Below are 23,013 nucleotides of genomic sequence, written 5' to 3' on the forward strand. Positions count from 1 at the left end.
CCCCCAACCATCAGGCACTTGAACAAAAGGGAATAACTGCACTCATCTATTGAGATGTCCCCACAACAAATGATCTCAATTTAAGGACTCCTTATCTCATGTTCTCGTTATTTATTTATATTTGCATTTGCAGTTTGTTGTCTTCTGCACTCTGGTTGATCTTTCACTGATCCAGTTTACAGTTACTGTTCTATGGATTTGCTGAGTATGCCGGCAGGGAAATGAATCTCAGGGTTGTATGTCAAGACCCTGATAATAACTTTCACTTTAGCTTTGACTACTGCTTATCGAATGTCTGTACACTCAATGGCCACTACATCAGCTGCCTCCTGTGTCTGAAAAGATGACCTCTGAGTGTGTGTTCATGATCTTCTGTTGTAGCCCGTCCACTTCAAGGTTCGACGTGTTGTGTGTTCAGAGATGCTCTTCTGCACACCACCGTTGTAACGTGCGGTCATTTGAGTTACTGTCGCCTTCCTGTCAGCTTGAACCAGTCTGGCCATTCTCCTCTTGTAACGAGAACAAAGTTGTTCTCCTCCCTCGCGACACTGACGACAACATCGGCGCCGTTTCACGCTGAGCTCGTCAATTTTATCAACTTTGACTCTAACTTCCACCCGACCCTTACATTCACTTGGTTAATTTCTGACACCACCTCTCCCCTTTCCTGTTCTCTCTGTCTCTGTATACAAACAGTCAACTGGTATCTTTCATAAACCTGATCCCCATGGTTATCGTGTCTATAACTCTTCCCAACCGGTCTCCGGGAAAAATATTATTTGCTCTTCCCAGTCTCGTCACCTGCAGGACGAGGCTTTCCATTCCAGGACATCAGAGATGTCAGCCTTCTTTAAAGAACGGGCCCCCTCCCACCACTATTGATGCTGCTCTCACCCGCATCTCCTCCATTTCCCGATCATCCACGCTCACACCATCTTCCCGCTGCCTTAATAATGATGGAGTCCCTTCTGTTCTTCTTTACCTCTCCATCAGCTACGCACCCAACACATCATCCTCCACAACTTCCACTGCCCCCCCCCCACGAACACTCCACCTTCCACAGGGATCGTTCCCTATCGGACTATATCCAGTGGGAGGTGTTATGGGACCGTCAGATGACGCTGACACTGAAAGCAACATTTGAACTGGAATGGAATGAAAAAAAAGCAGAGGCTTCAAATGCATCATAGCGATGACCTCGAAGAGTCATCATCGCAAAGAAGAAAGTGCATGCCAGGGGCTGGGAGAAGAAGGATCTATCTCCTGAACAATGGGAGATTCCCGATTGTTGTGATTAGAAGTGGAGGCACGGTTTCAATGAGTATTGGTTCACAGAGAAGATTAGAATTCATGTTTTAAGTTGTTAGCCTGTTACATTGCTGTTCCTGTAGAGGCGAAAAACTGCAAGCTTCGACTAATTACAAATTACGTGGTGAGTTTCCCTGCCTGGTTCAGTTGACGAACTGTCAACACCGTAGGAAATTAGGGGGCCACTTCCAGCACCTGCACCACCTCCACCCCCGTCTGCCACAAGAGGGAGTCGCCGTGGCCAAAACCTTTAATTCCGATTCCCATTCCCGTTTCCGTTCTGGCTTGTCGGTCTAAGGCCGAAATGTGCCAAAATGAGGTTACCCTCAGGGTGCAGAAACAACACCTTATGTTCCATCTCGGAAGCTTCATCACAATGTCATGAATATTAATTTTCTCCTTGTGGAATAAAAACGCTCCCCCCCACCCCACCCCCGACTTCCTCTTCACAATTCTGACCTTTCACATCTTATTACCTCCATCAGGATCCCCTCCTCCTTCCCTTTCCCGTATGGTTCACTCTCCCCTCCCCTCTGGTTCCTTCCTCTCTCCCACTCACTCGGCTTCACCTATCACCTTCCAGCTAGCGCCCTTCCCCTCCCTCCAGCTTCTTATCCAGACGTCTTTCCCCTTCCCTCTCAGTCCTGAAGAAAAGATCTTGGAACAAAACTTCTCTTTTCCATAGTCCTGCCGAAGGGTCTCGGCCCGAAACGTCGATTGTACTTTCCTTTCCCCAATAGATGTTGCCTGGCCTGCTGAGTTCCTCCAGCATTTTGTGTTTGTGTGCGCGTTGCTTTGGATTTCCAGCATCTGCTCCTTTCTCGTGTTTGCAATGTCACAAAAAGAAGTGGGGAGTTTGCGGATTTGGGGGCGGAAGTCCCGCAGAAGGATGACGTGGCCAGAGACGGGGGAGTGACGAAGAAGGGCGGAGGAAAAGACGCCAGCACCTGTTATTTGCTTTACTGCGGAGGAAGATGGGTTCGGTTCTGGTGGTGTTGGTGTTGATGCTGGGGGCGGCGGAGGTGGTGACGCCCTGCATGCCGGGCGGCCTCTGCCCCGTGCCCACAGATGACCCCGGGGTGGTGAATGCGATCCGGGTGGCGGAGGAGGACTTCAACCGCAAATCCAGCGACTTCTTTCACAGCGCTGTGTCGAATGTGATATCGGCCCAGACACAGGTGATGGGGAGGGAAATAGGAGGAAGGAGAGGGGAGGGAGGAAGAGTTAAGGGAGGGAGGAGGGGTGGGACGGGGGGGCGGGGAGGAGAAGGGGCAAGTGAGGAGGGGGAGCCAGGGAAGGGGGGAGGGGATGGGAGGAGAGATGGGGAAGGTGGAGATGGAGAGGAAGGGTAGATGGAGCAGGGGGAAGGGGAGGAGAGGGAGAGGGGTGGGGGAGAGAGGCAGGAGGAGTGGGAAGTGGGGAGAAGGAGGAGGGGAACTGGGGAGCAGAGGGAGATGGGGAGCGAGTGGGGGTAAGTGCAGAATAGATGGTGTGGGCAGAGGAGGGGAAGTGCGGAGGAGAGGGGGAAGGGTGGGAGGAGGTGTAGGGGTGGTGAGGATGGGGAGCAGAGATGGAGGGGATAAAAGGGGTAGGGGAACGAGAAGGAGAGGAGGTGAGTGAGGAGAAAGATAGTGAGGCGGAGAGGGAGAAGTAGAGGGAGGGAGAGTGAGAGGAGGAGTGGTAGCGGGGGAAGATGGGGTGTAGGGGGAAGGCAGGGGCAAAAGGAAGGGAGAGTGGGGAGAAGGGGTTCAGGGAGAGGGCGAGGAAGGATACGGAGAATGTACACAGAGATATGTATAGGTTAAGTCTGTAGGCAAGTGTCTGTCAGATGGAATACAATCTTGGTAAATACGAGATCATCCACTTGGGAAGGGGAAAAGGAAGAGCAGATTATTATTGAAATGGTAAAGGATTCCAGCACGCTGCTGTGCAGAGGGACTCGGGGGTGCTTGTGCATGAATCACGAAAGGTTAGTTTGCATGTACAGCGGGCTATCAAGCAGGCAAATGGGATGTTAGCCTTCATTGCTGGATGGATTGAATTCAAGAGCAGGGAGGTTATGCTGCAACTGTACTGGGTACTGGTGACGTGACACCTGGAGTACTGCGTGCAGTTCTGGTCTGCTTGCTTGAGGAAGGATATACTGGCTTTGGAGCTTCACCATGTTGATATTAGAGAGGAGGGTGTGAGACTATAAGGAGAGATTGAATCGCCTGGGACTGTACTTGCTGGAATTCAGAAAAATGAGAAGAAATCTTAGAGAAAAATACAATTATGAAAGAGATAGAAGCAGAGAAGTTGTTTCCACTGGTAGGTGAGACTAGAACTAGGGGACATAGCCTCAAGATTCGGGGGAGTAGATTTAAGACAGAGATGAGGAGGAAGTGATTTTCCCAGAGAGTGGTGAATCTGTGGAATTCTCTGCCCAATGAAGCAATAGAGACTACGTCAGTAAATATACTTAAGACAAGGTTGGATAGATTTTTACATAGTAAGGGAATTAAGGGTTTGGGGGAAAAGGCAGGTGGGTGGAGATGAGTCCATGGTCAGATCAGTCATGATCTTATTGAGTGGCGGAGCAGGCTCGACGGGCCAGATGGCCGACTCCTGCTCCTATTTCTTATGACCAGCAGAGTAAAGGTGGTGGGTGTGTGGATATGGGTGACCACTCCTGGCTCGATACACACCGACACCCTGTAGAGATGTTTTGAGGGCTTTCTGACTGTAAGGTGCTTTTGCAGGTGGTGTTTGTGCTCATGTATCATCTCACCCTGGAGCTTAGAACCACCGTCTGCAGGAAGAGTTCTGTTTCCCGGAACTGTCCCTTCCACGAGGATCCTCAGTATGCCAAGGTGAGCGATCAGTGCACTGGTGGTCTCGGGAGAGAGGGGCGGGGGTCCTGTCCCCAGAGACACTGGAACGTGGTGGGGATTTATGATACTGGCCTCTGCTTTTCGCCGCAGATAATGAACTGTAGATTTATGGTCTGGGACCAAACGGTGCTCGCTCCCATGCACGTGACTGACTTTTCTTGTTCCAGGACGGCCAAGTGACCGGTCTGTAGGACCCCTGCGGCACACAGCGTGGCGCGCACCGCTCAGGTAAAGCAATAATTCTGATCACCAGGTCAAATGGGTACGAATACAGCACTCTACCACGGCCCGGGGCGCCTACAACGCATACAGACAAACTCGCGCGTGTATACACTCGCTCACTAATATACGCTCCCCTGGCTAATATCCCTCTCTCTCTCATAAGCCATTCACCCCCGGGGAGAAACACAGCATTTTGTCCGAGTTCCCCTCACTTAAGGTCACCTGTGGGAATTTAGAGTTCTGGCGCAAACTCGAGGAAATGGTTGGAATTCACCAGATGCACCCTAAAGATATACACGTGTTAGTGAAAGCGAAGTGACGAGGAAGCTGCGGGACAGGATGTCCCAGGGGGTGCAAGTTGTATCTGGGTTTCAACTCACGGGCTGACCGCTTATTAACATAATTGTATAATTAAGCTGCAAATGTATGTTTTTATGCTTGCGCAATAAAGCTTTTGCATTCTGAGTCTGCCTGTGTTTGCAATGTTAACAGAGAAACTCGGTGAATGAGGTCAACCCAGCACTGACCACCACGGACTATAGTGCGCTCAGCGATCGTGGTTAGACCGAGCATCTCGATAGGAGCGACGGGTCTTAGTCAGTGGTGTAATTTCAAATGTGGCGGCTGGGTGTGAGACCAGAGGACTCGGCCTCAGAATACAGGGCCGTCCTTTTAGGAGGGAGAGGAGTAATTTCTTCAGCCAGAGAGTAGTGAATCTGTGGAATTAATTGCCACAGGCAAGCCTTTAAGTACGTTTAAGACAGAGATTGATAGATTCTCGACTGGTCAGGGTATGAAGTAACACGGGGAGAAGGCAGGAGATTGAGGGCTGGGAGGGAAAATGATGAAATGTCGGAACAGATTCGACGGGCCAAATGGCCTAATTCTGCCCTTATATCTCACGGCCTTATAAAGTGTATTCATCACGGAAAATGTACCGTTTCACGCTCTAATCAGGAACACTCTCCAGAGCCTCAACATCCTTCCTCTAGTGGGTTAATTAGAACTGTACGCAACACTCCAGATCTGAGGTTTATGAAGTCTGTCAATCTAACCGGGTGACGATTTTTGTCACAGTCAGACATGGAAGTGTTTATTACCTTAACGTCGATAATATCTTCAACCCCGGTCCTAATGCTCTTCACCTCCTCATCCCAACCCGTTACCCACGACTCACTTCTTGCCAAAATTCATTTCATCCTGTCACTGAGCTTCCCGATCTGAACTTACGTTCGGCTGCACTCAGTCACAAACCACCGGCCCCCGTCAGGCTCGTCGTCAGCGGCGACGATATCCAGACCACACTGCGGTTTCATCCCCGAAGGGAAAAGACGCATTCTTTCCTCTGCCCCCGGCCCACCTGGCTTCACCTGTCGCCTTTGATCTTATCCTCATTCCCACGACATGTTTTTTATATTCTGGACGCTTCCCTTCCTCTCCAGCCCTGATGAAGTGTCTCGGCTCGAAACGACGGCAGTTTATTCCTTTCCATAGATGCTGGGTTCCTACACCATTTTGCGTGTCGATTAGTGAGGGGTTTAGGGAGAAGGGGTCGGGTGGAAGATGGAAGGGAGTTTGGGGAGGAAGAGGGGAAGAGATGGGAGGGGGAGCGAACGCTGTGGGGAGGAGGGTCGGGTAGGAGTGAAGGAGAGGACGAGTCGGGGAGCCGGAGGATTGTTGGAGTGTGTGGAGATGTGGAAGGAGGGGGAGTGGTGCTCCCACAGCAGAGCTCCTCTGCAGGCGACGTGGGGCCGGGCTGGTGGAGGTTGAACAGCAGAGAGGAGGTGATGGGTGGCCACTCGCCGTACCCTCCTGGCCGGATACATGCACACCCTTTGACAGAGGTTTGGAAGGGTTTTGCTCACCAGACCTGTATCAGGAGCCCAGACTGTGGTCCTTCCCCATCGAGCCCGGGCACTGGCTGTGCCAGCACGGCCCTGAAGCCTGGAGCCTGCCACTCGGCACCATTCCCCAGTGGCCTAGTGTAGGATGTTTTCATCATTCCCCGCCCCTCTGACGGTAGGGTGCTCTTCCAGGGTGTGGAGCGGATAATTTACCGTCTGTCCCGGGAGCTGAGGACCGCCACCTGCAAGAAGACTGCGCTTGATATCCCGGACTGTCCCTTCCACAGGAGTCCTCTATGTGCCTGGTCAGCGGGAGAGAGGGAGGTTTCATTAATCTGCCGGGGTACCGGCGGGGAAACTCTGCTGGCTCCAGTTTTTTTTTTCTCTCTCTCTGCGCAGAGATTCAGCTGTAGATTTAAAGTCTGGGACCGCCCGTGGCTCAGGGCCGTGCAGATCATTGAAGAGGAGTGCGTCAGGATGACAAATGACCGGACTGTAGGACCTCTGCAGTGTACACAACTCTGCTGAAGCAATACTCCTGTCCCCAGGTCAAACGGATACTAACACAGCACTTTACGTGAGTGTGTGTGTGTGTGTGAGTCTGTGTCTGTGTGTGTGTGTGTGTATGTGTGTGTGTGTCTGTGTGTGTGTGTGTGTGTCTGTGTGTGTACGTATAGTCTCTCGCGAATATACATTCCCCAGGCCACTATCTCTCTATCTCTCTCACACACACCCACCAAGTTTGAGTTGAAACTCCTGTATAATCGCTCGTCATGGACATCGAGGGGCCAAGTAACCCGCCTCTGTGCTCGACCGCTGTACGCTCTACGTTCGGTACTATCTGTGTTTCAACTCAACGGCTCACCAGTTATTACTATAATTGTATAATTAAGCCGCAAATGTATATATAAGTATGCAAACACGAAGAATTCTGCAGATGCTGGAAATTCAAGCAACACACATCAAAATTGCTGGTGAACGCAGCAGGCCAGGCAGAATCTCTAGGAAGAGGTACAGTCGACGTTTCTGGCCGAGACCCTTTGACGGCATAAACTGTAGGAGGAGCTAGTAAGAGATTTAAAAGTGGGAGGGGGAGGGGGAGATCCAAAATGATAGGAGAAGACAGGAGGGGGAGGGATGGAGCCAAGAGCTGGATACGTGATTGGCAAAAGAGATATGAGAGGATCATGGCATCTCCCAGTGGCCACACATTTTAATTCCACATCCCATTCCCATTCTGACATGTCTATCCACGGCCTCCTCTACTGTAAAGATGAAGCCACACTCAGGTTGGAGGAACAACACCAATATTCCGTCTGGGTAGCCTCCAACCTGACGGCATGAACATTGACTTCTCTAACTTCCGCTACACATTCTTTCTCTCTCTCGCTCCTTTTTCTCCCCCTGTCCCTCTGACTATACCCCTTGCCCATCCTCTGGGTTTGCCCCTTCCCCCTTTTCCTTCTCCCTGGGCCTCCTGTCCCATGATCCTCTCATATCCCTTTTGCCAATCACCTGTCCAGCTTTTGGCTCCATCCCTCCCCCTCCTGTCTTCTCCTATCATTTTGGAAGGCGTTGTTCCTCCAACCCGAGTGTGGCGTCATCTTTACAGTAGAGGAGGCCGTGGATAGACATATCAGAATGGGAATGGGACGTGGAATTAAAATGTGTGGCCACTGGGAGATGCCATAATCCTCTCATATCCCTTTTGCCAATCACCTGTCCAGCTCCTGGCTCCATCTCTCCCCCTCCTGTCTTCTCCTATCATTTTGGATCTCCCCGTCCCTCGCCCACTTTTAAATCTCTTACTAGCTCTTCCTTCAATTAGTCCTGAAGAAAGGGTCTCGGCCCAAAACGTCGACTGTACCTCTTCCTAGAGATGCTGCCTGGCCTGCTGCGTCCACCAGCAACTTTGATGTGTGTGTATGTATATATATATATATATATATATATATATATATATATATATATATATATATATATATATTATTCTTCCACAATAAAGCTTTTGCATTCTGAATCTGCCTGTGTCTGCAATGTTAACAGGGTAACTGGGTGAATGAGGTCGCCCCAGCACTGACCACCACGGGCTGTAGTGAGCTCGGCGATCGCGGTTAGACCCTGCACCTTGATCGGAGCGACGGGTCTCAGTCAACGGTGCAATTTCAAATTTGGCGGGCGTGCCTAACAATAGAGCGCTGACCTTTGAGAAGGGTGATGAGTAATTTCTTTAGCCAGAGCGATTCTTTGGAATTCTTTGCCAGAGGCACTTTGGAGTCCAAGTCTTTATGTTTATTTAAGGCAGAGATTGATAGATTCTTGATTGGTCAGGGCAGGAAGGGATGAGGTGCGGAGGCGAAGGAGGTAGGCGATTGCGGGCTGATAGGAAAAATGGATGAAATGACGCAGCAAACTCGAAGGCCTAATTTTGCTCCTATATCTTATGGTCTTAAAACTATATGAATCAAGGACATGACTGGCTGCATCACAGCCTGGCATGGGAACAACAAAACCTTCGAGTGGAAAATCCTACAAAGTGTACTGGATTCGTCCCAGTCCATCACGGGTAAAGCCCTCCCATCCATTGAGAACGTCTACATAAAACATTGCCATTGGAGGCAAGCAGCATCCATCATCAGAGACCCCCACCACCCAGGTCCTGCTCTCCTCTCGCTGCTGCCATCAGGTAGAAAGTACAAGAGCCTCAGGACTCACACCACGAGGTTCAGGAGTAGTTACTACCCCTCAACCATCAAGGTCTCCAACAAAAGGGGAGAACTACACTCATCTATTGAGATGCCCCTACAACCAATCATATCACTCTAAGGACCCTTTATCTCATGTTCTCGTTATTTATTGATATTTGCATTTGCACAGTGTGTTGTCTTCTGCACTCCGGTTGATCTTTCACTGATCCAGTCTACAGTTACTATTCTATGGATTTGCTGAGTATTCCCGCAGGAAAATGAATCTCAGAGTTGTATGTCGTGACCCTGATAATAAATTTCACTTTAGCTTTGACTACAGCTTATCGAATGTCCTGTACCCTCAATGGCCACTACATCAGGTGCCTCCTGTATCTAAAAAAGTGGCCGCTGAGTGTATGTTCATGATCTTCTGCTGTAGCCCGACCGCTTCAAGGTTCGACGTGTTGTGTGTTCAGAGATACTGTTCTGCACACCACTGTTGTAAGACCTGGTTATTTGAACCAGTCTGGCCATTCTCCTCTTGTAATGTGAACAAAGTTGCACAGAGACACTGAATGAAGCTGGTGGATACAAAAGACTTTTATTCAACAAAATGAGACGCTCTCGGGGGAAGAGACCTCACGACCCAATACTCTGTGACATTTTTATATGCCAAAGATCAAAGCAAGAGCAGGACCATTCTATGGTTACAGTGTATCTACAGTTCTTCCTTTAGATTACATGTAGTTTTCAATCACCTCCCTCTTCGCACCCACACTCCAGACACCCACAATGTGTGTTAATCAGCGTTGTCCGGTTTGCAATCGACTCCAGCGCACAGCTCAGGGAGAGTTATTGTTCCAGACTGCACTTTGAATTCAATCTACAATCCATGTTCAGGTCTGCAGATTGGTCGCTGGTCAAATTAATATTTGCCATATACCCCAACTCCAGAATAGGCCCAACCACTCCAACCACTGATGGGCAAGGTGTTTTTCCCCACAGAACAGCCACTTACTGGATGCTTTGTTTCTGTTTTTCTGTGTTTCTTTGCACCATTCTCTGAAACGAGGAGCGGTGGACGGGAGGGCGTTTTGTGCACAAATTCATTCAGAGCACCACTGCTAGACTTTGAGAGAGAACATCATTCCTGCCCGACCTACTCTGCAATGGCTTCCTGGATGTTTTGGAATTGATCTTAAAGTTTCCTTACTTGTTTTTAAAGTTCTTAATGGTCTGGGATCGAAGTCTATATCAGAGAATGTACATCAAAGGACCATTTTTGTTTTTAATCACGCTTGAGCTCTCGGGTCTTCACCCACTGGACTCTTAGTATTATTTTACAGTTCTCATGCCCTCTCTCTTCTCCGTAACCTTCGATTCCCTGGCCCTGACCATCTCATCTTCATCTTGGATGTTCAGCAGGTGGGTGGAGATGAGTCCATGGCCAAATCAGTCATGATTTTATTGAGTGGTGGAGCAGGCTCGACGGGCCAGATGGCCGACTGCTGCTCCTATTTCTTATGACCAGCAGAGTAAAGGTGGTGGCTGAGTGGAGATGGGTGACCACTCCTGGCTCGATACAAACAGACACCCTGTAGAGATGTTTTGAGGCCTTTCTGACTGTAAGGTGCTCTTGCAGGTGGTCTCGGGGCTCATGTACCATCTCACCCTGGAGCTGAGAACCACCGTCTGCAGGAAGAGTTCAGTTTCCCGGAACTGTTCCTTCCACGAGGATCCTCAATATGCCAAGGTGAGCGATCAGTGCACTGGTGGTCTCGGGAGTGAGGGGCGGGGACCCTATCCCCAGGGACACTGGAACGTGGTGGGGATTCATGAATCTGCTGGGGTACCGGTGGGAAACTCTTTTAATACTGGCTTCTGCTTTTCCCCGGAGACAATGACCTGTAAATTTCAAGTCTTGGTCGGGCCCACGCAGTGACTGAATCTTCTTGCTCCAGGACGGCCAAGTGACCGGTCTGTCTGACCCCTGCGGCACACAACGTGGCGCGCACCGCTCAGCTAAAGCAATAATTCTGATCACCAGGTCAAATGGATACGAATACAGCACTTTACCACGGCCCGGGGCGCCTCGTAATGCGATCTCCACAACGCACTCAGACAAACGCGCGTGTGTATACACTCGCTCACTAACATACATTCCCCGGGCTACTATCTCCCTCTCTCTCTTTCTCTCATAAGCCATTCACCCCCGGGAAGAAACACAGCATTTTGTCCGAGTTCCCGTCACTTAAGGTCGCCTGTGGGAATTCAGAATTCTGGCGCAAGCTCGAGGAAATGGTTGATATTCACCAGATGCACCCCAAAGATACACACGTGTTAGTGAAAGCGAAGTGACGAGGAAGGTGCGGGACAGGATGTCCCAGGGGGTGCAAGTAGTATCTGGGTTTCAACTCATGAGCTGACCGCTTGTTAACATAATTGCATAATTAAGCTGCAAATGTATATTTTTATGCTTGCGCAATAAAGCTTTTGCATTCTGAGTCTGCCTGTGTTTGCAATGTTAACAGGGTAACTCGGTGAATTAGGTCGACCCAGCACTGGCCACCACGGACTATAGTGAGCTCAGCGATCGTGGTTAGACCTAGCATCTCGATAGGAGCGACGGGTCTCAGTCAGTGGTGTAATTTCAAATGTGGCGGGTGGGTGTGAGACCAGGCGACTCGGCCTCAGAATAGAGCGCCGTCCTTTTAGGAGGGAGAGGAGTAATTTCTTCAGCCAGAGAGTGGTGAATCTGTGGAATTCGTTGCCACAAGCAAGCCTTTAAGTACGTTGAGACGGAGATTGATAGATTCTTGACTGGTCAGGGTATGAAGTAACACGGGGAGAAGGCAGGAGATTGAGGGCTGGGAGAGAAAATGATGAAATGGCGGAGGAGATTCGACGGGCCAAATGGCCTAATTCTGCCTTTATATCTCACGGCCTTATAAAGTGTATTCATCATGGAAAATGTACCGTTTCACGTTCTAATCAGGAACACTCTCCAGAGAATCAACGTCCTTCCTCCAGTGGGGAGACCAGAACTATCCGAAATACTCCAGATCTGAGTTTTATGAAGTCTGTCACTCTAACCGGGTGAAGATTTTTGTCACAGTCAGACATGAAAGTGTTCATTACCTTAACGTCGACAAAATCTCCAACCCCGGTCCTAATCCCCTTCACCTCCTCATCCCAACCCGTTACCCACGACTCAGTTCTTGCCAAATTCCATTTCATCCTATCACTTCGCTTCCCGATCTGAACTTACCATCGGCTGCACTCAGTCACAAACCACCGGCCCCCGTCAGGCTAGTTGTCAGCGGCGACGATATCCAGACCACACTGCGGTTTCATCCCCGAAGGGAAAAGACGCATTCTTTCCTCTGCCCCCGGCCCACCTGACTTCACCTGTCACGTTTGATCTTATCCTCATTCCCACGTCATATTTTTATATTCTGGCTTCTTCCCCCTCCTCTCCAGCCCTGATGAAGGCTCCCGGCCCGAAACGGCGGCTGTTTATTCCTTTCCATAGATGCTGGGTTCCTACACCATTTTGCGTGTCGATTAGTGAGGGGTTTAGGGAGAAGGGGTCGGGTGGAAGATGGAAGGGAGTTTGGGGAGGAAGAGGGGAAGAGATGGGAGGGAAGGGCGAGCGCAGTGGAGAGGAGGGTCGGGTAGGAGTGAAGGAGAGGACGAGTCGAGCAGCCGGAGGATTGTTGGAGTGTGTGGAGATGTGGAAGGAGGGGGAGCACAGGGCAGAGCTCCTGTGCAGGGGACGTGGGGCCGGGGTGGTGGAGGTTGAACAGCAGAGAGGAGGTGATGGGTGGTCTCTCGCCATGCCCTCCCGGTCGGATACATGCACACCCTTTTACAGAGGTTTCGAGGGGTTTTCCTCACCAGACTTGTATCAGGAGCCCAGACTGTGGTCCTTCCCCATCGAGCCCGGGCACTGGCTGTGCCGGCACGGCCCTGAAGCCTGGAGCCTGCCACTCGGCACCATTCCCCAGTGGCCCGGTGTAGGATGTTTTCATCATTCGCTGCCCCTCTGACGGTAGGGTGTTCTTCCAGGGTGTGGAGCGGATAATTTACCGTGAGTCCCGGGAACTGAGGACCTCACCTGCAAGAAGACTGCGCTTGACATCCCGGACTGTCCCTTCCACAGGAGTCCTCTATATGCCTAGGTGATCGAACTGTGCGACGCTGGTCAGCGGGCGAGAGAGAGGTTTCATTAATCTGCCGGGGTACCTTCGGGGAATCTCTACTGGCTCCAATTTTTTCATTCTCTCTCTCTCTCTCTGTCTCTCCGCAGAGAATCAGCTGTAGATTTAAAGTCTGGGCCCGCCCGTGGCTCGGGAGCGTGCAGATGATTGAAGAGCTGTGCGTCAGGGTGGCAAAGTGACCGGACTGTAGGACCCCTGCGGTGCACACAGCTCTGCTGAAGCAATACTCCTGTCCCCAGGTCAAACGGATACTAACACAGCACTTTACCTGTGTGTGTGTGTGTGTGTGTGTGTGTGTATACACTCTCTCACTAACATGCATTCCCCGGGCCACTATTTCTCTTCCTCTCTCTCACACACACACCAAGTTTGAGTTGGAACTCCTGTATAATCGCTCGTCATGGACATCGAGGGGCCAAGTCACCCGCTTCTGTGCTCGACCGCTGTACGCTCTACGTTCGGTACTATCTGTGTTTCAACTCAACGGCTCACCAGTTATTATCATAATTGTATAATAAGCCGCAAATGTGTGTGTGTGTATATATATATATATATATATATATATATATATATGCAAATACGAAGAATCCTGCAGATGCTGGAAATTCAAGCAACACACATCAAAGTTGCTGGTGAACGCAGCAGGCCAGGCAGCATCTCTAGGAACAGGTATAGTCGACGTTTCTGGCCGAGACCCTTTGTCAGGACTAACTGTGGGAGGAGCTAGTAAGAGATTTGAAAATGGGAGGGGAGGGGGAGATCCAAAATGACAGGAGAAGACAGGAGCAGGAGGGATGGAGCCAAGAGCTGTGTGTGTATATGTATATATATATTTTTTATTCTCCAGCAATAAAGCTTTTGCATTCTGAATCTGCCTGTGTCATTTCACTTTAGCTTTGACTATAGCTTATCGAATGTCTTATACACTCAATGGCCACTACATCTGGTGCCTCCTGTATCTAAAAGAGTGGCAACTGAGTGTATGTTCATGATCTTCTGCTGTAGCCCGTCCACTTCAAGGTTCGACATGTTGTGTATTCAGAGATGCTCTTCCGCACACCACTGTTGTAACGGGTGGTTATTTGAGTTACTGTCGCCTTCCTGTCAGCTTGAAGCAGTCTGGCCATTCTCCTCTTTTAACGAGAACAAAGATGCCAGTGAGACACTGAATGAAGCTGGTGGATACAGAACAGTTTCATCCAACAAAATGAGACGCTCTCGGAGGAAGAGGCCTCCCGACCCAATACTCTGTGACATTTTTGTATGCTAGAGATCAAAGGCAAGAGCAAGACCATTCTATAGTTGCAATGTATCTACAGTGCATCCATTAGATTACGTGTAGTTTTCAATCACGTCCCGCTTCGTGCCCACACTCCAGCCACCCACAATGTGTGTTCGGTAGCGTTGTCCGGTTTGCAATCGACTACATCGCACAGCTCAGGGAGAGCTATTGTTCAGGACTGCACTTTCAATTCAATCTACAATCCACATTCAGGTCTGCAGATTGATCGCTGGTGAAATTAATATTTGCCATATACCCCAACTCCAAAATACGCCCAACCACTCCAACCACTCATGAGCAAGGCGTTTTTGCCCACAGAACAGCCTGGACACACAAAACTGGATGTTTTGTTTCTGTTTTTGTGTTTTTCTGCACCATTCTCTGAAACGAGGAGCGGTGGACAGGAGGGCGTTTCGTACACAAAATCATTCAGGACACCAGTGCTAGACTTTGAGAGAGAACACCATTCCTGCCCGAGCTACTCTGCAATGCCTTCCTGGATGTTTCGGAATTGATCTTAAAGTTTCCATACTTCTTTTTAAAGTTCTTAATAGTCTGGGATCGCAGTCTATATCAGAGAATGTACATCAAAGGACCATTTTTGTTTTTAATCCCGCTTGAGCTCTCGGGTCTTCGTCCACTGGTCTCTTAGTATTATTTTACAGTTCTCATGCCCTCTCTCTTCTCCGTAACCTTCGATTCCCTGGCCCTGACCACCTCATCTTCACCTTGGAAGTTCAGTTTCTCTTCCTCCCACCTCCCCACCACCTCCCCACCCACCCACAATCAGGAAGGTTTCAAAGCCTTTCGGCTTCTTCCTTGACAGAAGAACCACCCAATCCCACTCCAGCACCAGCCTCCTCCGCCTGGCGGACACGGTCCTCACCCCTCTCTGTCTCTCCGAACCTGACGGCTAGCCAAGGGCGCCGGCACGGGCCCGACCTATGCCTGCCCGTTCATGTCGGCTGCACAGAACAGCCTACGCTCGAAGGCTTCCCCGGTTCTAACCCCCAAGTCCTCCCTTGCGGCACAGACGACAGCATCGGCGCCGTTTCATCCACCCACGCTGAGCTCGTCAATTGTATCAACCTTGGCTCTAACTTCCACCCGGCCCTTACATTCACTTGGTTCATTTCCAACACCTCCCTCCCCTTTCTTGTTCTCTCTGTCTCTATATACAACCAGTCAACTGATACCTTTTATAAAGCTGATCCCCATGGTTATCTTGACTATAACTCTTCCCACACCGTCTCCGGCAAAAGTGCTATTTGCTTTTCTCAGTCTCTTCACCTTCAGGACGAGGCTATCCATTCCAGGACATCTGAGATGTCCTCCTTCTTTAAAGAACGCCCCCCCCACCTCCACTATTGATGCTGCCCTCACCCGCATCTCCTCCATTTCCTGATCATCCACGCTCGCACACTCTTCCCGCTGCCTTAATAGTGATGGAGTCCATCTTGTCCTTGCCTATCCCTCCATCAGCCTCCACACCCAACACACCATCCTCCACAACTTCCACTGACCCCCCCCCCCAACACTCTACTTTCCACAGGGATCGCTCCCTCCATAATTCCCTTATCCATTCATCCCTCCCCACTAATCTCCTTCCAGGCACTTACCCCTGCAAGTGGCCTACCCTGCCCAGTCACCTCCACTGATCACCCCAAACTGTCCTTCCAGGTGAGGCAGCACTTCACCTGCGAATCTGCTGGAGTCGTCGAATGTGTTCGGTGCTCCTGACACAGCCTCCTCTACGTCGCTGAGACCTACTGTCGGCCATGGGGGAGTGAAAATCTGAAAGAAAGTGTCAAACACGAATTGGTCAGGTTTAGTGGAAACAGACAAACCAATTGCCTTTGTTCTTGCCATGTGCTTGACGGAATGGAGTCTGCCATTTTGTGAGGCTGCCCTGTAGCCTCCATCTTGTGAACTGCTCGAGAACTGATTCTTCCTCAGGGCTAATCGAATCAGAACAATTGAACGTTGTGAGAATGAGTTTCTGCTAAACCTGAGAACATTCTCAGATAAGCTGTGCGTTGAGTACAATGGCAGGTTTCCAGAAGTCGTCTCGTTACCTCAATCCACTGTCTAAGTGACCTGGTTTGAACCAGAATCGAAGGGAACAGTAGAAGCTGTGTAGCTGTCGGACTAGATCCGGTGGGAAGGTGTTATAGGACAGTCAGATGACGCTGACACTGAAAAGCAACATTTGAACTGGAATGGAATGAAAAGAAAGCAGAGGCTTCAAATGCATCATAGCGATAACCTCGAAGAGTCATCATCGCAAGGAAGAAATTGCATGCCAGGGGCTGGGAAAAGGAGGATCTATCTTCTGAACAATGGGAGATTCTCGATTGTGGTGATTAGAAGTGGAGGAGCGGTTTGAATGAGTATTGGTTCACAGAAAAGAGTAGAATTCATGTTTTAAGTTGTTGGCCTGTTACATTTTTGTTCGTGCAGAGGCGAAAAAGTGCAAGATTCGACTAATTTTGAGTTATGTGGCCAGTTTACTGGCCTGGTTCAGTTGACGAACAGTCAACACCGTAGGAAATTAAGGGGCCACTTCCAGCACCTGCACCACCACCACCACCCCCGTCTGCCACAAGCGAAACTTTTAATTCCGATATCCATTCCCGTTTCCGTTCTGGTGTGTCGGTGCAATGCCAAAATGTGCCAAAATTAGGTTACCCTCAGAGTGGAGAAACAACACCTTATATTCCGTCTGGGAAGCCTTCACCACAATGTCATGAATATTAATTTTCCCCTTGTGGTATAAAAACGTTCCCCACCCCCTTCTTCCTGTTCCTAACTCTGACCTTTCACTTCTTATTACCTCCACCTGGATCCCCTCCTCCTTCCCTTTCCCCTATGGTCAGCTCTCCTCTCCCCTCTGGTTCCTTCCTCTCTCCCACTCACCCGGCTTCACCTATCACCTTCCAGCTAGCGTCCTTCCCCTCCCTCCAGCTGCTTATCCAGACGTCTTTCCCCTTCCCTCTCAGTCCTGAAGAAAGATCTTGGCCCAAAACCTCTCTTTTCCATCGTCCAGCCGAAGGGTCTCGGCCCGAAACGTCGATTTTTCTTTTTTTTTCTTTTCCCACATAGATGCTGCCTGGCCCGCTGAGTCCCTTCATAATTTTCTTTTTGTGTGCGCGTTGCTTTGGATTTCCAGCATCTGCGCCTTTCTCGTGTTTGCAATGTCACAAAAAGAAGTGGGGAGTTTGCGGATTTGGGGGCGGCAGCCCCGCAGAAAGATGGCGTGGCCAGAGCGGGGCGGAAGTGACGAGCGAAAAGCGGAGGAAGAGACGCCAGCGCCTGTTATTTGCTTTAGTGCGGAGGAAGATCGGTGCGGTTCTGGTGGTTTTGGTGTTGATGTTGGGGGCGCCGGATGTGGGAGCGACCTCCATGCCGGGCGGCCTCTGCCCACAGATGACCCCGGCGTGGTGAACGCGATGCGGGCAGCGGAGGAGTATTTCAATCGCAGATCCAACGACGAGTTTTACTCCATGGTGTCGAATGTGACATCGGCCGAAACAGAGGTGATGGGGAGGGAAATAGGAGGAGGGGGAGGGGCGGGACGAGGGCGGTGGGGGGGAGAGGGAGGGAGGAGAGGGGAGGGCAGGGAGGAGGGGTGGGAAGTGGGGAATAGCGAGGAGTGAAAGAGGCAATGGAGAGGGAGGGGGTAAGTGGAGAATAGACTGGGTGGGCAGAGGAGGGGAAGTGGGGAGGAGAGTGGGAAGGGGAAGGGTGGGAAGAGGGAGAGGGGAGGTGAGGATGGGGAGCAGAGATGGAGGGGATAAAAGGGGAGGGGGAGAGGGAAGGAGGGGAGGTGAGGGAGGAGGAAGATATTGAGGGAGAGAGGGAGACGTAGAGGGAGGGAGAGTGGGAGGAGGGGTGGGAGCCGGGGAAGATCGGGTGGAGGGGTAAGGGAGGGGCAAGAGGAGGGGAGAGTGTGGGGAGAAGGGGTGTGCTGGAGAGGGCGAGTGGGGATAAGGAGAATCTGCAGAGAGATATGGATAGGTTAACTCAGTGGGCAAATGTCTGTCAGATGGAGTACAATGTTGGTAAATACAAGGTCATCCAGTTTGGAAGGAAAAAACGAAGAGCAGATTATTATTGAAATGGTAAAAGATTGCAGCATGCTGCTGTGCAGAGGGACTCGGGAGTGTTTGTGCATGAATCACGAAAGTTTGGTTTGCAGGTACAGCGGGCTATCAAGCAGGCAAATGGGATGTCGGACTTCATTGCTGGAGGGATTGAATTCAAGAGCAGGGAGGTTATTCTGCAACTGTACTGGGTACTGGTGACGTGGCACCTGGAGTACAGCGTGCAGTTCTGGTCTCCTTGCTTGAGGAAGGATACACTGGCTTTGGAGATTCACCACGTTGAGACTAGAGAGGAAGGTGTGAGACTATAAGGAGAGATTGAATCGCCTGGGACTGTACTTGCTGGAAATCAGAAAAATGAGAGGAAATCTTAGAGAAAAATACAATTATGAAAGACATAGAGGCAGGAAAGTTCTTTCCACTGGTAGGTGAGACTAGAACTAGGGGACATAGCCTCAAGATTCAGGGCAGTAGATTTAATTGGGGAAAGGCAAATTATGAGGCTATAAGGCTGGAACTTGCTGGTGTGAATTGGGATGATGTTTTTGCAGGGAAATGTACTATGGACATGTGGTCGATGTTTAGAGATCTCTTGCGGGATGTAAGGGATAAATTTGTCCCGGTGAGGAAGGTAAAGAGTGGTAGCATGAAGGAACCATGGGTGACAAGTGAGGTGGAAAATCTAGTTAGGTGGAGGAAGGCAGCATACATGACGTTTAGGAAGCAAGGACCAGATGGGTCTATGGAGGAATATAGGGAAGCAAGAAAGGAGCTTAAGAAGGGGCTGAGAAGAGCAAGAAGGGGGCATGAGAACGCCTTGGCGAGTAGGGTAAAGGAAAACCCCAAGAAAAAAAAGGATGACAGGAGTGAAGGTAGGACCGATTAGAGATAAAGGTGGGAAGATGTGTCTGCAGTCTGTGGAAGTGAGCGAGGTCCTCAATGAATAATTCTCATCGGTATTCACCAATGAGAGGGAACTTGATGATGGTGAGGACAATATGAGTGAGGTTGATGTTCTGGAGCATGTTGATATGAAGGGAGAGGAGGTGTTGGAGTTGTTAAAATACATTAGGACAAATAAGCCCCCAGGGCCTGATGGAATATTCCCCAGGCTGCTCCACGAGGCGAGGGAAGAGATTGCTGAGCCTCTGGCTAGGATCCTTATGTCCTCGTTGTCCACGGGAATGGTACCGGAGGATTGGAGGGAGGCGAATGTTGTTCCCTTGTTCAAAAAAGGTAGTAGGGATAGTTCGGGTAATTATAGACCAGTGAGCCTTACGTCTGTGGTGGGAAAGCTGTTGGAAAAGATTCTTAGAGATAGGATCTATAGGCATTTAGAGAATCATGGTCTGATCAGGGACAGTCAGCATGGCTTTGTGAAGGGCAGATCGTGTCTAACAAGCCTGATAGAGTTCTTTGAGGAGGTGACCAGGCATATAGATGAGGGTAGTGCAGTGCATGTGATCCACATGGATTTTAGTAAGGCATTTGACAGGGTTTCACATGGTAGGCTTATTCAGAAAGTCAGAAGGCATGGGATCCACGGGAGGTTTGGCCAGGTGGATTCAGAATTGGCTTGCCTGCAGAAAGCAGAGAGTGGTAGTGGAGGGAGTACATTCAGATTGGAGGTTTGTGACTAGTGGTGTCCCACAAGGATCTGTTCTGGGACCTCTACTTTTCGTGATTTTTATTAACGACCTGGATGTGGGGTAGAATGGTGGGTTGGCAAGTTTGCAGATGACACAAAGGTTGGTGGTGTTGTAGATAGTGTAGAGGATTGTCAAAGATTGCAGAGAGACATTGATAGGATGCAGAAGTGGGCTGAGAAGTGGCAGATGGAGTTCAACCCGGAGAAGTGTGAGGTGGTACAGTTTGGAAGGACAAATTCCAAGGCAGAGTACAAAGTAAATGGCAGGATACTTGGTAGTGTGGAGGAGCAGAGGGATCTCGGGGTACATGTCCACAGATCCCTGAAAGTTGCCTCACAGGAGGATAGGGTAGTTAAGAAAGCTTATGGGGTGTTAGCTTTCATAAGTCGAGGGATAGAGTTTAAGAGTCGCGATGTAATGATGCAGCTCTATAAAACTCTGGTTAGGCCACACTTGGAGTACTGTGTCCAGCTCTGGTCACCTCACTATAGGAAGGATGTGGAAGCATTGGAAAGGGTACAGAGGAGATTTACCAGGATGCTGCCTGGTTTAGAGAGTGTGCATTATGATCAGAGATTAAGAGAGCTAGGGCTTTACTCTTTGGAGAGAAGGAGGATGAGAGGAGACATGATAGAGGTGTACAAGATAATAAGAAGAATAGATAGAGTGGATAGCTAGCGCCTCTTCCCCAGGGCACCACTGCTCAATACAAGAGGACATGGCTTTCAGGTAAGGGGTGGGAAGTTCAAGGGGGATATTAGAGGAAGGTTTTTTACTCAGGGAGTGGTTGGTGCGTGGAATGCACTGCCTGAGTCAGTGGTGGAGGCAGATACACTAGTGAAGTTTAAGAGACTACTAGGCAGGTATATGGAGGAACCTAAGGTGGGGGCTTATATAGGAGGCAGGGTTTGAGGGTCGGCACAACATTGTGGGCCGAAGGGCCTGTACTGTGCTGTACTATTCTATGACAGAGATGAGGAGGAACTGCTTTTCCCAGAGAGTGGTGAATCTGTGGAATTCTCTACCCAATGAAGCAGTGGAGGCTACCTCAGTAAATGTATTTCAAGACAAGGTTGGATAGATTTTTGCATAGTAGGGGAATTAAGGGTTATGGGGAAAAGGCAGGTGGGTGGAGATGAGTCCATGGCCAGATCAGTCATGATCTTATTGAGTGGCGGAGCAGGCTCGACGGGCCAGATGGCCGACACCTGCTCCTATTTCTTATGACCAGCAGAGTAAAGTTGGTGGTGGTGTGAAGATGAGTGACCACGCCTGGCTCTATACACACAGGCACCCTGTAGAGATGTTTTGAGGCCTTTCTGACTGTAAGGTGCTCTTGCAGGTGGTGTGGGTGTTCACGTACCATCTCACCCTGGAGCTGAGAACCACCGTCTGCAAGAAGAGTTCTGTTTCCCGGAACTGTCCCTTCCACGAGGATCCTCAACATGCCAAGGTGAGCGATCAGTGCACTGGTGGTCTCGGGAGAGAGGGGCAGGGGTCCTGTCCCCAGGGACACTGGAACCTGGTGGGGATTCATGAATCTGCTGGGGTACCGGCGGGAAACTCTTTTAATACTGGCCTCTGCTTTTCCCCGCAGAAAATGGCCTGTAATTTTAAAGTCTGGGACCAACCGAGTGTCGGGCTCATGCTGGTGTACGATCAGCGTTGCTCCAGAACGGTCAAGTGACCGGTCTCTAGGACCCCGGCGGCACACAGCGTGGCGCACACCGCTCAGCTAAAGAAATAATTCTGATGACCAGGTCAAATGGATACGAATACAGCACTTTACCACGGCCCGGGGCGCCTCGTAATGCAATCTCTGCAACGCATACAGACAAACGCGCGTGGGTATACACTCGCTCAGTAATATACGTTCCCCAGGCTACTATCTCTCTCTCTCTCTTTCACACGCCATCTTTGAGTTGGAACCCTTGAAAGATGGCTCGTCATAGACATCGAGGGGCCAAATAACCCGCTCCTGTGCCAGACCGCTGTACATTCTGTGCTCTATAGTATTTGGGCTTCAACTGACGAGCTGACCAGTTATTACCATAATTGTATACTGTAATTAATCTGCAAATGTATATTTTTATACTTGCGCAATAAAGTTTTTGCATTCTGAGTCTGCCTGTGTTTGCAATGTTAACAGGGTAACTCACTGCATGAGGTTGACACAGCACTGACCACCACGGACTATAGTGAGCCCAGCGATCGTGGTTAGACCCTGCTTCTTGATAGGAGCGACGAGTCTCAGTCAGTGCTGTAATTTCAAACATGGCGGGAGTGTGTGAGACCAGAGGACTCGGCCTCAGAAAAGAAGGTCGTCCTTTTAGGAGGGAGAGGAGTAATTTCTTCAGCCAGAGTGTGGTGAATGTGTGGAATTGGTTACCACAAGCAAGCCTTTACGTTTAAGACAGATTGACAGAATCTTGATTGGTCAGGGCATGAAGTGACACGGGGAGAAGGCAGGAGATCGGGGGCCGGGAGGGAAAATGATGAAATGGCGGAGGAGATTCGACGGGCCAAATGGCCTAATTCTGCCTTCATAACTCACGGCCTTATAAAGTGTATTCATCATGGAGAATGTACCGTTTCACGTTCTCATGCAGGTTTTCTCGTTTCTTTTCCATAGATGTTGAGTTCCTCCAGCATTTTGTGTTTGTGCGCGCGTTGCTTTGGATTTCCAGCATCTGCTCCTTTCCCGTGTTTGCAATGTCACAAAAAGACGTGGAGAGATTGCGGATTTGGGGGCGGAAGCCCCGCAGAAAGATGGCGTGGCCAGCGCGGGGCGGAAGTGACGAGTCAAGGGCGTAGGAAATGACGCC

At 50.1% G+C, this 23,013-nt stretch overlaps 1 protein-coding gene and 1 long non-coding RNA gene across 2 annotated transcripts; one reads left to right on the forward strand and one right to left on the reverse strand.

Moving 5' to 3' along the window:
• The first annotated feature begins 2,282 nt into the window (after nt 1-2,282).
• Nucleotides 2,283-13,333, forward strand: LOC140188930 (cystatin-like). The gene is made up of 5 exons (XM_072245581.1): nt 2,283-2,486; nt 4,050-4,160; nt 6,647-6,742; nt 10,577-10,687; nt 13,244-13,333. The coding sequence occupies exons 1-5, from the start codon at nt 2,283-2,285 to the stop codon at nt 13,331-13,333; spliced, it is 612 nt and encodes a 203-aa protein (XP_072101682.1).
• Nucleotides 13,334-13,678: 345 nt separating this feature from the next.
• LOC140189284 (uncharacterized) lies at nt 13,679-22,956 on the reverse strand. Its single transcript, XR_011883495.1, has 3 exons — nt 22,778-22,956; nt 16,134-16,230; nt 13,679-14,287 (listed from the first exon to the last, which is right to left on the reverse strand). It is a non-coding gene; the product is annotated as an uncharacterized lncRNA (long non-coding RNA).
• Between the last annotated feature and the right edge of the window lie 57 nt (nt 22,957-23,013).

This window comes from Mobula birostris, chromosome 28, assembly GCF_030028105.1.
Source record: "Mobula birostris isolate sMobBir1 chromosome 28, sMobBir1.hap1, whole genome shotgun sequence".
NCBI lineage: Eukaryota > Metazoa > Chordata > Chondrichthyes > Myliobatiformes > Myliobatidae > Mobula > Mobula birostris.

Coding starts and splice junctions, on each gene's coding strand:
- LOC140188930 (XM_072245581.1), top strand. CDS start 2,283: ATGGGTTCGGTTCTGGTGGTGTTGGTGTTGATGCTGGGGGCGGCGGAG. Junction 6,743..10,576: donor GGATGACAAATGACCGGACT/GTAGGACCTCTG, acceptor GTGCTCTTGCAG/GTGGTCTCGGGGCTCATGTA. Junction 10,688..13,243: donor AGGATCCTCAATATGCCAAG/GTGAGCGATCAG, acceptor GTCTCTCCGCAG/AGAATCAGCTGTAGATTTAA.